Consider the following 14,434-nt stretch of genomic DNA (forward strand, 5'->3'; position numbering starts at 1 on the left):
GAGCTCTTTACTAGCACTCTTTACTCATGTTTGTGTATAAGTTAGGGACCTGAAATAAGCACTCTTTTTTTTCATTAAATAATTATAATGGGACTAAAATAATTTTGGCATGAGAGGAAGAAGGTTTTTCAAACTAGAGGACTGAGATCTTTAAAGCCATGAAAAGAATGTAAGAAAATTACATGTTAGAAGGATGGCTTATGCCATGTATAGTGCCATCTCATAAAAACTGGTGCTAAAATTGGTAGTGCTAAGGCCAGTTTGGATGCCCATGTACTTTTAAAACTAATGGGAATCTGGGAACACAAATCCACGTCCTAGGGAAAAAAACTTAGCTTTGCATAGAAAAAAATCTTACCTTGTTCTTGAGTTGAGGTTTTAACTACCTTTTTGCTGACATTAATGTAATTCTAAGAATTACCCTCTTTAAATTCAGGGTCCTCGTGGTGTCCAAGGTGCCCCTGGTCCAAGTGGAAAAGCTGGCAAAAGGGTAGGTAGCATATAGATTGGTTCTGCTCTGGGTAAATAGTTTTTATTTAAATGTATTTAAATATTATCTGATTCCGTGGCATTTTCAAATGTTTGCCCTTTGGGTTTTTGCAGGGACGTCCTGGAGCTGATGGTGCCAGAGGAATGCCAGGAGAACCTGGTGCAAAGGTAAATTATAATGAGACCTGAGGCTTTATTTCAGTCTTGGAACAGGCTGGACAGATTTTATGTAGGTACCACAGTTTTGTCCAGGTGAATCCAAAATTCTTCTCTCAAGTGAAAATACTGAGGTTTCAGATAGCTGGGTCAGATGCAAGAGCTGAGAATGAATCATCCATTTAAAATATGGTAATTAATGGTAATTCCTAGTAGTGTGACCTTGAAGAAACTTGATGCTTGGGGCATGATTTCCCTCTCTCTGAGTCAGTTTCTAGTTACAGAGTATCAGTAAAAGTAGTAAGTTCTGCAGCTTCAAAGTGCAGCTAGACTCAAGCTTTTCATTTCAATGTGAAAATTCTTTTTATAAATACCATAACTACAGCATAGTGAAAAAGCTGTGTCATCTTCTCTTGCTACAATTTGTAGAATCAAATTTTGTGAGTTTGATCTATATGCTCACCCCCATGTTGTTTCATTCAGTAACAAAATTCTACATATAACCAAGGGTAGAAATTAACTTTTAGGGGGAAGGCACTATTTATTGAGACAATGTAACACTCATTTACTTATTCTGTGATTTCTTTCCTAGGGTGACAGAGGATTTGATGGCCTTCCTGGCCTCCCTGGTGACAAAGGTAACCGGGTAAGAAGAAAAATATGTACGTTTATACAACACTAAACTAATACTGTCCCAGAAATAATACGTTATTCATTAGGAAGAGCACTAAGGACTGAGGCAAAAGTTAAAACAGAATGTCAGCTTTTCACACTACAAATAATATCTGTACTATCAGGCAATATATTCCTTGTAAAATTTTTGAGTAATATCAATCAATAGACAAGAAATATACATATTTATAATTTAAATGTATTTGCAGAATTTCGATCACATCTTCAGTTAGGTTTTGTTCTAATTTGTCTTAGTTCAGGAATTTGCCTGTTGGACTTCAAGTCATTGCTCTAAAGGAATGAGTAATAGGGAAAGGAAATTAGCAGGAAGTTTCTGTATCAGGAGCATGCCAAATTTTAACTTCCTTAGAAGATTGCTAAAAAATGGCTATGAATATTTCAATTGCAAACTGAATTGTTTAGTGGGGGCTTATTCCAACAACTGCAGCTTAAAGAAAGGTCACAGTCAGCTCGGGTACGTTAGGAAAATTTTTAGTAATATTTAAAATTACTAAAGTACTTGTTCTTTTTGTCATACAAATCTATGGAATGAGACTTCACCTTTCCCTACAAAGTGCAGAAATAATCACAACCAGGGATTTCTGCTTCAGACTATACCCCTAATGTAGGTGCTAGCAACCTGCTGAATGTCCCTCCTTTACTGTTGTCCTGGTGAGTGCAATGCACCATAAAAGAAACAGTGAATGGAAATGTCAGCAAAACCATTTCCATATTTGCTAAACCTCAGTGACCAAGGACCTCACCCTCAGTGGGTAAGCACAGCTGAACTTCCTAGAAAAGCTCAACCGTCTTGGCTACTGGACCCTAATGTAGTTCTTTTAAATAGCATCTAAGGATACTCTTTTGAGTTCTGTTTGCAACGGGGAAAGAACTTCTGCTGTCATAAAGAATTTTGTTACTCCTCTTTCATCATCCCTTTTTAGGAAAAGAGTGTAAAGCAGTCAGTGCATCCCATAATGGAAGCCCAGCGTGCTCAGCAGTCCAACAGCAGAGGGGGCTCGGCATTAGGCACTTGCCACCTGCACTTGGAGGGCTGAGCAGAAATTTGGCCTGAGTCAGGCAGTGTGTGTGTGCTTTCCAGCCTGGAATACTAGACTTGTCTGTGGCACCTTCCAAGTCATAAAGAAATAAATATTTTTTTTTTTTAATATTCAATTTGTTCCGTATTCCCCCCCACCCCAAAAAAAAAAAAAAGAAAACACATACCTCCTCTCCCTACCCCAAAAATCAGAAAAATAAGTTTGGGTTTAAATTTGCAAAATATTAATGAAAATAATGACTTATTTTCATAATTTCTTTCATCCCACTATTTAAAAATCACTACATTCTTGTGTTTCTATGGAAATCTTCTGTAAAAAGTATGCACTATGGTCCTTGTGAAAGCAGCCCAGCTCAAAGACAGATAACATGGTTACAGCTTTGGAGTCTCATATAGTGACAACATATAATGCAAATGTTCAGTTCTCTTTGGCTTGCAACAATAAACACTGCAAGACCAGTGAAATACTTCTGTTGAAGTTATATTTCAGCTGTAAAAGAATCGATGTTGAAAACCCATAACTTTAGAGTAGAAGTTTCAGGACTAGTTTTAGAATTAGTCATATTGGACATATGAGTTGCAAACTGAATGTCTCTCTTTGGTTATGTCTCTGTCAAACACAAGTTTCAGACAGGAGTTACCGAATGAGATTCTCAGACTTCCAGTGTAGAGCAGATCACATCACATGATGTCATATTTCTTTCAACCTCATTATCTGTGACTTTGAACTTTTCTTATTTAGATTTACTAGATGCACAACTCTTCTTCAGTATATAAGCAAGACAGTATATACTTTTAAAATAGGTCTAAGGAAAAAGAAATTCAGGCTTTAAGTGAGCACTTGAAGGGAAGAAATAGAGAACTGAAAAACTGAGAATGCTGATAATGATAGGAAGTTTTGTTCTTACTGAATGGCACTACCAGAACACTGAATGCATACTCCTAATCTATAGCTAAGTACCATGTGACTGCAATGAGAGAAAGGTAGCCCTTAAGGGGATGAACTATTTCAGTATTTGAAAGCCTAAGTCAGTCTTCACCTGGATATTGATTGGAAGCCAGAGGACAGACCATGCATCTCATGTCGTCTTTCAGAAGTGTCATTTAGCACATAGAAAAACACATTCTCTACCTGCAGATAACATTGAATAGTTGCAGAACCTAGCAAAATACAGAAACTTCTATATTTATTCATCTTGAAGGTATTAAGAAAAGTTCATAAAATTTCACTTTCTCTTCCATGGTGGGGGAGGACAGAAAGGCAGTAGAATAAAATCCTAACATCCCTAGTGTTGGGGCATGTGGTCTGGGTATATAAGGGTTACCTAAAATTCCCTAGGAAAGTTTGGAAGTGTAAAGAGCAGAGCCACTGAACAGTGACTCCATATATCTCTACCAGAATCCACAGCAGTGGTCAGGCTCCTTGGAGGCACTGATAAAATTAAGGCAAACAGCATGAATACTTGGGTGTTGTCCAATGCCAGAAGGAAGTCACAGTCTCAAAGCCTGCTGCCCAGAAGGAGGTCAGTCAGTGGTGTTTGAGCTCTGTAGCACACTAGTTCTCTTCAGGAACTGGGAAAGAAAAATAAATCCTAAAAGTATGGTCCAGAATCTACTGCCGCTTTGCATATATAGACTTGAAAAGCCCCAGCCTCTGAGGGGAAGTGTGGAAGTCTGGCTGCCTTCCAAAGCCTCAGACAAACCAGTCCCTAGGCTGTCAGTAGCTGGTGCCAGGGTGCATGGTTCTGAAAGGTGGTTAGTAAATCTCTGTATATTCCTGGGCCCTGCAAGTGGTTTAACTTCTGCCCCACATACACGTGTTACTTTACTGGCAGGACTGTAGGGGAGAGGGAAGGTGGTGATGAGACAAAGGAAAATGTGGGTAACACTACCTTTTGTAGCAGTATCTTGCATATGTTCTGAGGCCAAAAATCACAGAATCAGAGAATCACAGAACATTCTGAATTGGAAGGGACTCACAAGGATCACCAAGTCCAGCTCTTGTTACAGAGTGAAATTGTGCGAACACATTCATTATTTCAAAAATGCTCATCTGTTCTTATACTAAGGTAATGAAAGATTTTACTGAGTACTATAACTTACAGATTTGTATCACTGTGTGGAGACATGTTTTGACACATCAAACTTCAGCTAACATATTTGTTTTCATTTCCCTTCCCATCCATTATTGTTTCCAGCAGCAGAAAGTTTCCAGCAGTTATTTTAATGACTTTCCTTATCCCACAGGGAGACCGTGGCCCACAGGGACCTCCTGGCTTACCTGGTGAAGATGGATCAAGAGTAAGTTGCTGTTCACACAGGAAAATCTAGAGTGAATCCTCATATAATGGGAATAAGGTCATGATAAATGTTTGGTTTTTATAAAACTTGTTTTCCTTTTGCACAAAAACAGGGAGAAGATGGGGAAGTTGGACCAAGAGGTCTCCCAGGTGAAGCTGTAAGCAATTCTTTCTTATTCTTCTGTTTCTGTTCCAAACAAAAGTGACATTCAGATATTTTTCCATTCTATTGAACTGTTCTGAATTCCAGGTATAAAAATTATTTCATGTGTTTGTATATAGAGAATACTGTTTCTGGCTGCAAAGCAAACAAATGGACAGTTTTTTTAGGGTTGAAACACCACTTACAGGATTAGAATTAAATCAAGGATATATCCAGCTAAGTATATACAACTTCCAGAATAAAAAAATGCTGTTTCTTATCCTATTGTGTAAAATCAGTCACTGCCGTGCTTGATACATCAGAATACAAACAAGCCCCTGTTGCTTTTACAGGGTTATCTAAACATCTGCTAATTAGAAAATAAGGCCTGGGTTCTCCTCTTTTTTCACACTACTGTGCTTCATTGTGTATTTTACACTTGTTTCACATACAGAATTTCCACTCCTGTCAGTTGGAATTCTGCAGGTGCTGTCACTGCAGAACAGAATTCTGCATTGCAGGCAAGAAATCAAGCCTCAGAAAGGGGAATTTTACCCTAAATGTCTGATCTACTGCTGCCTGCTCACAAAGTACAAAGAAGTCGCTAGTCAGTGTCAGTGATTTGTGACTATATCATACATGAGGAGACTGGAGACTCAGTTCTGCCCACTTCAGCAGTATGACGTGAATGATGACACAATGATGAAAACTAGTACTCATTCACATAGTATAAAACCAAGAGATTATGTTATAGACCAAAATCTCATACACCTTATTTATGAGAATAGCCATTGGTCTTTTGTGAAAGTTTTTTGGGATAAGAGGAAGAAATCTGATTTTGGTTTCAAGAATGTCTTGTATTTATTGTAATAAAATTACTAGCAATTTTTAATTACTTACTGGATCCTTACTCCAGATAAAAGCACTATTTTTCACTTAGAATAGCAGTATAGAGTACGACACACCATCATGTTTTCAAAAGACAGGAATATAAATATGTATGTTACTGTTCAGGTCAGACCTTCAGGCCAAGACACAGCTGAAATTTTAGCAGAAGATGCTGTGCCAATGTTCTGCACCAGGAAATATAAAAAGCAATCTCCCTCCTTTCTCTGAAGTGACCGTACAGAGGCTAAATCAAAGCTGCCCTTCCACTGACATCCTGTTCAGACATATAGTATCCTTGAGGAAAATCTGTTATCAGTGAATTTTTCTCTTTCTTCCTAAACACCCATGCTGCCTTCCCTTCATCCTTCCTACTCCTTATTCCATTCCTTGGCCAGTCCTGCTCCCAGGCATTTCTGTTCAGAAAAAATCATGCAGATGTCAATAAGGGTTTCTTCTCTTACAGGGTCCACGGGGATTACTGGGCCCCAGAGGAACACCTGGGCCCCCTGGACAACCTGTACGTATGAGCTGTCCTGTATTTGCAGTTTTCAAAAGAAAAAAATGGAAGTCCACTGAAAATTGCTCTTGTTATATTGTTTGTTGTAGGGCATTGCAGGTATTGATGGACCTTCAGGCCCAAAGGGAAACATGGTGAGTAAGTAAACTGGGAATTAGAAAGATTCTAAGAATGCTTTTCACATTCTCTCATCCCTGCCACTATGCCATCTCTCCTATTTATTTAAACTATTCTGTCAAACTATTCAGATTCATTATGATTTTATATGGAAAAGACAAGGCTTCTGTTACTTAGTTTTCAGCCAAAAGGCCTAACCATGCTTTCTCTCAGACTCCTTGAGCACCATGGACTCCAGTGCTTAGGTCCTAAGTGTGGGCTGTTATTCTCTATTAAAGAAAAGGTCATGATATTCATTAGCATGAAAAATTTCAAACTGGAGAGAAAGTTGCTGGTAGACTAAAGAGGGAGGAACAAAGATGAGTTTGTACTCCTTTCAGTCCTGACAATGAAGATCTGTAGTGCAGAAATGCAAACCTAATGCCCTGCTATTTTTTTGCATGGTAGGGTCCTCAAGGGGAACCAGGACCTCCTGGTCAGCAAGGAATTCCAGGCCCACAAGTAAGTGTAAAATAACTCTCAAGAAATACGATGTAATGTGCAGCAAATGTTTAATAAATGGAAATTACTAAAAGGTTAGCTTTTCATGTGCAGAACCGATAAAGCTTCAAGGATTTTATAAATAATGCTGCAAATGTGCCGAGGGCAGTGGGAGCAGAGTTTTCAAGTAAGTTTTAAGAGGGATTTTTCATTCAGGAGAAAAATGACTCATTCAGTGTTCCTGGAATGCAGCAGGAATGGCCACACCTGGAGGAGGGTTCTGAATAGGATCTTGTTACAGACCCACTGCCAGAATAGTGGCTTGTGCGAAAGGCTCACACAAAACTCCTGATCTAGCTTGTAAGGGGGGGAAAAAAAGCCACTTATAATTGCCGGTGTGTTTAAACAGATTAGTGAGGGACCTGTAGTAGGGTGAATGTATGTATATTGTTCTCCCTGGTTTCTCACACTAGTTTCTTTCTAACAGGGGCTTCCTGGTCCTCAAGGTCCTATTGGGCCTCCTGGTGAAAAAGTAAGATACAGCATTATTTTGTTATTTCACAGTCAGTTCTGTGCAACAACCGTGTTTATGAGCTCGAGGGCTTTGCTATATTTTATGGAACGGTAACCTAAATTTAAATATTAGATCTTCCTGAAATCATCAAGTAAATGAATAACCAATGAATAACCAATGGCTTTCCTCTCATATACACTTTTTCACAAGCATAACTTCCTCCCTTTATTTCGCATTAATTTTCTGTTATTAGCTTCAGAATCCCATCTACAACATTAAACAATGTGTACTTATATGTTAATTTCACAGCAAGCTGCAAAAATTATTTTTTATTAATCCATTTTTTGTAACAAAGTTTTACGTATTCAAGTCTGATTCTATTCTTTTCTCAAGGATTATATGATGATGCAACTCTGCAGTGTAACTGGCATACTGTACTGTAGTGTCCTTTGGTGGCTTTTTCCTCATCTGTTTGCGTGTGTTCTTGTGGCTTGAAACACTTCTTCTATTCATTTAAAAAATGTCACTATTGAATTTTATTCTAGTTTTACTTTTCTCCTCTTTTTGCTGAATTCCTGCTCAATTCATTCTTTGATTTTTCTCCTCTTCACTGTTTACTATATTATTTTGGAGAAATTAATACCTTTTTACCTGACAGTGCTTAAGTATTTTTCTAGCAAAATGGGCAAGTTCCACAATATCTGCATTTCCTAGGCTTTCACAAAGGCATACCATGCCTTTCAGCTATGAGCACTGAAGTTCTGTACCCTGCACTCTTTGCCTCTTGAACTTGTTGATAACTTTCATCGATAAATCCTTTTATTCCCGAAATTCTAAAAAATACTTAATTTTGTACACTGGAGAACTCTTTCCCACTTTGTGTTATGTGTGTGTGTGTTCATAGTGTAATTCCTGAAGCCTGTTCTCAGGCAAGCATCTCATTGAAAATTATGGGTCATTTTTGTAGGCTAAAAATTGTAAGAATTGACCTTGCACTTATATATGGTATGAAAGTGTCATTCTGGCTTTAGTTTTATTTTTGGTTTATCCCTGATATCCATATCAAGGGATTTAGGTATGAATGCACCTTATAACCTTAGCTCTTAGGGTCACATGTGTTGGATATGTTTGCTATTGTTTTTAAGATGTGTGTCTGTTACTGTGTTTAGGGACCGCAAGGCAAGCCTGGCCTGCCTGGCCTTCCTGGTTCTGATGGGCCTCCTGTAAGTAAATAAATACTTAATCCTTTGAATGTTTAACTACTTTTACCAAGGGATAAATACTTCTGGATACCTGTGTTACAAAAACAAAATGGAGGGGAAAAGCAGTGGTAGTCCTAGTTGGCAACAGCATTATAAAATCCATCTAAAACCCCTATATCATTTGATCTGTTAAAACTAGGAGAATTACATTTTTGAAGCAGCTGCTAAAAACATCTGTGGGCTTTTAAAATGTGGTCCCAGATGATGAAAGGCATCCGCATCATCTTCAGGGATACGTAAATAATCTACTAACACACAAAGGGCCAGATACTGTTCCACTGTATGCTGCCATGTCAGTCGGGCAGGGCAAATCACCTGTAAAAATGTTCACCACTTGTTCTCTGAGGAAACATGCAATAGACTACATCTTTCTCAGCTTCCTGGCCTAAGGTGCATATCATGTGTTTGGGATGCTTCTTGCATTGTCTAGACTGGGACACATCTAAGCCACACTTTGTGATTGCCAAGGAATTCAGCTTCACTCTGAGGATGCATTCACTCGTGAGCAAGAGTGTAACCACCTGAGCAGCATAGCTTAGGCATTCAGCTCAATGGAATCACTGGCCATCATGGCATGCTCATCCACTTGTTTTCTTGCAGCAAAAATATAATTTTTTATAGCACTAAGAGCCATTAGACAATGTTCTTTCTGAGACCTTGGCAATCCTCCCCATGCAATTGCCCTTTACAATTTTTCTTTTAGGTGAAATCTGCATTTCTTAAACATGACTTTCAGCAAGGTTTAACAAGGCCACTGCAAATATATTGCAAATACAGAACTGCTCCCAGGGCTCTCAAAACCTACCCTTTTACCTGCCAAAATACCATTTTAATGGAGAATGTTAAGTGTGCAATGATACTCCAGCTGAGTGTCTGTATCTTGAATCATTGTCTAAACAATGTTTCCCCTTATCCTTTCCTGTATACTGCAAATAATGTTAATTTCCAAACACAAGCATTATTTATCATCTGCATCTTATTAAACCTTAAAAGGAGGGGGGAAATGCTGTAAGAGATAATCAGGTCTGTACCTGATACACACCCCTGCTGTGGTGGGTTGATCCCAGGAAGCAGCCAAGCATCCACCTACTCACTGGCTGACTCATCCCACAGTAGGGTAGGGGAGAGAATCACGAGGTCAAAAGCAAGAAAACTCCTGGGTTGGGGTAACAACAGCTTAATCAGTGGAACAAAACTATGCACACAAGCAAAGTAAAATAAGGGATTCATTCACTACTTCCATCTGCAGGCAGATGGCCAGACACTTGCTGGGAAGTAGGTTATGAATGTCCTCCTTCCTCCTCCTTTCCCTGAGCTTTTATTACTGAGTATGACATCATATGGTATGGAATATTCTCCTGGTCAATTTGGAACAGTGTCCCAGCTCTGTCCTCTCACAGCTCCTTGTCCTCCCTCAGCCTAGTCACAATTATCTGTTAATCTTTAGTTTCATTAAATTGCCTTTAAATTTTGCAACATTTTAGGGTGAAACAACGGATTGGCTAATGTTTTGAGTGCTGTAGTATTAACGTCAGTGATACAGAGCAAATTTGTTTTGCTTAAAAAGCAAGTCATCGTTTAGAACAAAGACAAAGAACGTTGAAACTAAATCAGCCTTCTATTGAATCTTTGGATAAATTCTGTAATTTTAAAAATATTTTTAGGAATGTCTTCATGCTAAAATATAAATCACCCTTGTTTCAAAATCAAAGTTGAGAGTCTCTTGCATTAAAAGCCTCCTGCTGCTGAAACATTAACTAAACAGAAGGAGTGGTCAGCATATTCCTGAAAATATTAACATGAATGTAACTATTGTCCAGCTTTTCCTTTGTTATGTAAATTAAATTGGTATTGAAAGCAAAGCCTTTCTTCAAAATTGTGTCTGTTCTAATACAGAAGAAATGTGATTAATGGCCTGAAATTCAAATGTTTAAATAATTGTGTTTTTATAATAAAATGTCACTCCTTAAAAATGATTGCTTTTCAAATCAGATACATTTCTCTTAAATCAGGGTCATCCTGGCAAAGAGGGTCAGTCTGGAGATAAAGGTGCATTGGTGAGTTTTCAAACTTTTCCATTTATTTACATAGATTACAAGAAAACTTTTGGTAGTTTTTCGTCTTTATGACATATTTGCTGCTACAGGAACTGTTTAAGAAGATAATAGAAAACCTGACTTCATCTTGAAGTTGGCAGAGTGGCAATGAAAAGTTGCATACATTTAATAATAATACAAATAACTTGCAGATATTTTGAGGTTTCAGTTCTATTGTATGGAGTACCCACAAAAATTCTTTGGAACCTGCTTTTTTGAAGGTGCAAAAATACATGCAGAGACCGTGCATTTTTTGGGTCATCTTCAACTCAATGTCAGTGTAAAGTATTTTTTTTTTACCTTACAAAGCCCTGGAGGGCCTTGGGGCTCCTTAAAGTGTTCTGCTTACTCAGTATTGACCCTTATTTATCCAGACTAGCACTCTTTATAGCACACGAATTCAGTTTCAGTTTTCAGGGGCAATACTAAAAGGTATTCTGGATGGCAGGATGAGTGAGTTAATAGGACATTTCAGAAAGTACAGCACCACCGACATCAGCATACTATATTTGTCAAAAAGTGTTATTATCTGTAAAAACTTGTAAATTTTATCCTGATTTCTTAAGAAAATAAAGCTTACACACAGCATTTATGTTTTAAAAGTCCAGGCATGTGGCCATATATCAGTTTGTTCTTACGTCTTTTGAATTTACTGATCAATTTCAGCCAATTGATAGAAAGTTCAGTTTCTCAGAGATGTTAACATTCCAGAGGTTTTGTGAAAAGACACATTGGAGACAGGAAAAAGACCCTATCAATGTCCCCACTAGTAAAAGATTTTGTTATCTGTCCATCTCAGACATCAGAGAATCACCAGAGCAGCTCAGCCTCAGACAGAGGTATCATGTTTCCAGGCTTCCTTGCTTCCACCCTTCACAGAACTCAGTTTCTTTAGGCCCTAACATCAGATTCCATAGTATCCAAGTTGAGCATCTTTAAAATACTCAGCAAAATGTAACCAAAAGAATCCAGGCACCAGTCAGTATTGATAGCACCATGAGCCTTTTAGCCTCCAGGCTTGGGATGTCTTTTTTATTCTTTTTTTTTTAAGACCAGGATGTCTTTTTTGTTCTTTTTTTTTAAGACCATGATTTTTATTATTTGCATTATTTTGGTCTCTATTTTTGACATGTGTCATCATCATAATCAGCATATAAATTTTCTCCAGTAGCGTACCACTGGTTTCTAATTGGCATATTTTTGTTTGTTTCTGATTGTTTGTTTCTTTTTACAATTACCATTGTTTCAGATAATTTATATTATGGATAGATTCTTCCCAAATATACAAGTTAGATCCAAGTTCAAAATTCTATTAATAGTTTATAGTGACATTGAATGGTGCTTTGTAATGCCTTAACTTTTCTTAGTGGCAGGCAGCCCAGTGTTATTTTGCTGTCTCATACATTATAGTGAGAGAATAAGGATTAGATTCTGAAGAGAACTGCTTGATAACCAAAAATTGTACAAACAAAGGTTCTTTGCTTCAATACATTTTAGGGGCCTCCAGGTCCTCAGGGTCCAATTGGATATCCAGGACCTCGTGGTGTAAAGGTAAGATTTAGTTATTGGATTCCTTCTCTCACCCCTTTTGAATGTATGCATGCGGGTAATTCTTTATATTCTTCCTTTAGGGTGCTGATGGTGTACGTGGACTCAAGGGATCCAAAGGTGAAAAGGTAAATATGACTGCAGTTAATTCTTTTCCCTTTTTACACTGCAACATCTTCTGTCTCCTTCGCTGCAGTGCGCTTTATCTCACAGCAGTGAGTTTATTTTTGCCTTTCCCTAAGGACATACCAAGTCCAGTTCCTAAATCAGTGACCTCTATTACTGAGTCCCTTTCGGCTCTGTGGCTCACACGCATGAACGCACAGACGCAGGGATGGCTTCAGTAACATTAAGCCAACAGCAAGGAGTTGAGAAGGGTCCTTGTGTAGAGTTCCACAGAAAGCTGTTTATTGCTACAACTTCTGAAGGGTTCTAGAGGCAAATGACAGCTCAGGCTTAAGTACAAGGGTGTGGCTAACACCAGGAGCCAACCGGGGAAGTAGAACCGGTTACCATCACCAAAACCAAACACGGCATCCTGGGAGAGGCTCCTCTCCCTCACCATAACCACTTTGGCACCAGAGACTGTCTTACCAAGAGCTCTCTCTGTCCCTTGTACCACAGGGCAATCGGCCACCACAGACCTCCATGGTTACTTACACTGGTACAAAGTGAATATAAAACCTACAGTTATTAGAATGGTTTTCAATCTCTTTGGCACCAGTTTAAGTAACTTCTCTCTAAAGTGGCCTTAAGTAGAGAATTAGCCATCCCCTCCCTTGTGAAAGGTTATTGAGAAGCTTGTGCATCAGAGAGATTTGTGGTGCCAATACTTTTTGGTTTTTATCTGTTTTGACAGAGCCATAAGATAGATTTGTATTTTTTATATACATTGTACAATGGTTTTCTAGGCTCAAGCCCAGGTCTTTGGCTTTTCCGAAGTGATGGACAGCCCCAGTCAGATCCATATATATGAATGTGAAGAAAGCTCTTATTTCCCCTGATACTATTAATTCTGTGTGTAGAGCTCTTACTAGAGCAAACACCAACCACTGCGATCTGTGCTGACTCCTGATGGTCTGTGGTGGCTGAAACTGCAGCCAGGGTTGGTTTAAATTCACACTTCCTTCACACAAATACTCAAAAGAGACACACAGACACCATCAGTCAAACCTCCTGACCCCACAGGCAAATTCACCCTTGTGGCTCTGCTGGCTAAGGTAGACATATATAGATATATAAATAGGTATATGGATATTTATAGATATTTCTAAAGCAGAAGACTCAGTCTTGCCAGAAAGCCTTGATTCAGAACTTGGCTCAGATGCCAAGAGCTGCTGTACATTTTCAAGCGTTCCCAAACCGCAGTTTGTCTAGTCTGCCTGCCCATTTTAAGCTGAAAATGGGTGTGTTTAACAGCCATGGAGACTGGACAGTTCAAAAACCCCACTTTTTCTTGTGCCTTATTGGATGATAAATATCTTGCTTGGACAAAATACAGGACTTGTATAGAAATACATTTAGTAAATGTGTGTATATACATCTGTGTATATCAATGAATACTGGTTAGCACAATGTCCACAACACTTCTGTGCTCCTAAAATGGATCTCAATATTTCAGTAAGACAGTGAATTCTACTGAATACCTTCAAAGGTTACACAAAGATGTTTCATAGTTTGTTCTCTTAGTGCTTTAACGGAGTGTTCACAGGCCTTTTTTTACTGAAACTATTCAGCTGCCGTTACGTGGGGGGAAGCACTGCAAGAGAACAAAATAAATAAACTTATCATTTAGGAAAGGCTCCATAGATCTGGAATGGTCCATTTGGTGTAGCACACTGGTGTATTTTCTATAAAGCAGTAGTAGCCAGGTTAGATTTTCTGGTGTCTGAAGTTCCCACTTTATCTATGCAGGTTATTTTAATCTGTAGTGAATCTATTTTCTTATCCTTTTTGCAGGAAGAAAAAAGTTCCTCTATATTAATGTCTTTACATGCATTTCTGCCTTTTTTAGGGTGAAGATGGTTTTCCAGGATTTAAAGGTGACATGGGGCTTAAAGGTGACCGGGTAAGCATTTATTCATGGCCCATATGTTCTTAAAAGTTTGAATGTTATCATTTTGAAATGATCACTGAAGTGAACAAATATATTTAAGCCAAGAATAAAATAAAGGCTAGTATTTTAAATTATTT

General features: G+C 38.3%; 1 protein-coding gene across 3 annotated transcripts in view; it reads left to right on the forward strand.

The window, feature by feature from the left end:
• The window catches only part of COL11A1 (collagen type XI alpha 1 chain), a 133,052-nt gene that overhangs the window by 60,135 nt on the left and 58,483 nt on the right, over window positions 1-14,434 (forward strand). For all 3 annotated transcript variants that reach the window (XM_032117963.1, XM_032117962.1, XM_032117961.1), the window contains 14 exons: window positions 437-490; window positions 604-657; window positions 1,238-1,291; window positions 4,625-4,678; window positions 4,791-4,835; window positions 6,171-6,224; window positions 6,314-6,358; window positions 6,789-6,842; window positions 7,309-7,353; window positions 8,505-8,558; window positions 10,610-10,654; window positions 12,191-12,244; window positions 12,325-12,369; window positions 14,256-14,309. In XM_032117963.1, the coding sequence (XP_031973854.1) occupies window positions 437-490; window positions 604-657; window positions 1,238-1,291; window positions 4,625-4,678; window positions 4,791-4,835; window positions 6,171-6,224; window positions 6,314-6,358; window positions 6,789-6,842; window positions 7,309-7,353; window positions 8,505-8,558; window positions 10,610-10,654; window positions 12,191-12,244; window positions 12,325-12,369; window positions 14,256-14,309 (711 nt within the window). The remainder of the gene's footprint in view (window positions 1-436; window positions 491-603; window positions 658-1,237; window positions 1,292-4,624; window positions 4,679-4,790; window positions 4,836-6,170; window positions 6,225-6,313; window positions 6,359-6,788; window positions 6,843-7,308; window positions 7,354-8,504; window positions 8,559-10,609; window positions 10,655-12,190; window positions 12,245-12,324; window positions 12,370-14,255; window positions 14,310-14,434) is intronic.

This window comes from Corvus moneduloides, chromosome 9, assembly GCF_009650955.1.
Source record: "Corvus moneduloides isolate bCorMon1 chromosome 9, bCorMon1.pri, whole genome shotgun sequence".
Taxonomy (NCBI): Eukaryota; Metazoa; Chordata; class Aves; order Passeriformes; family Corvidae; genus Corvus; species Corvus moneduloides.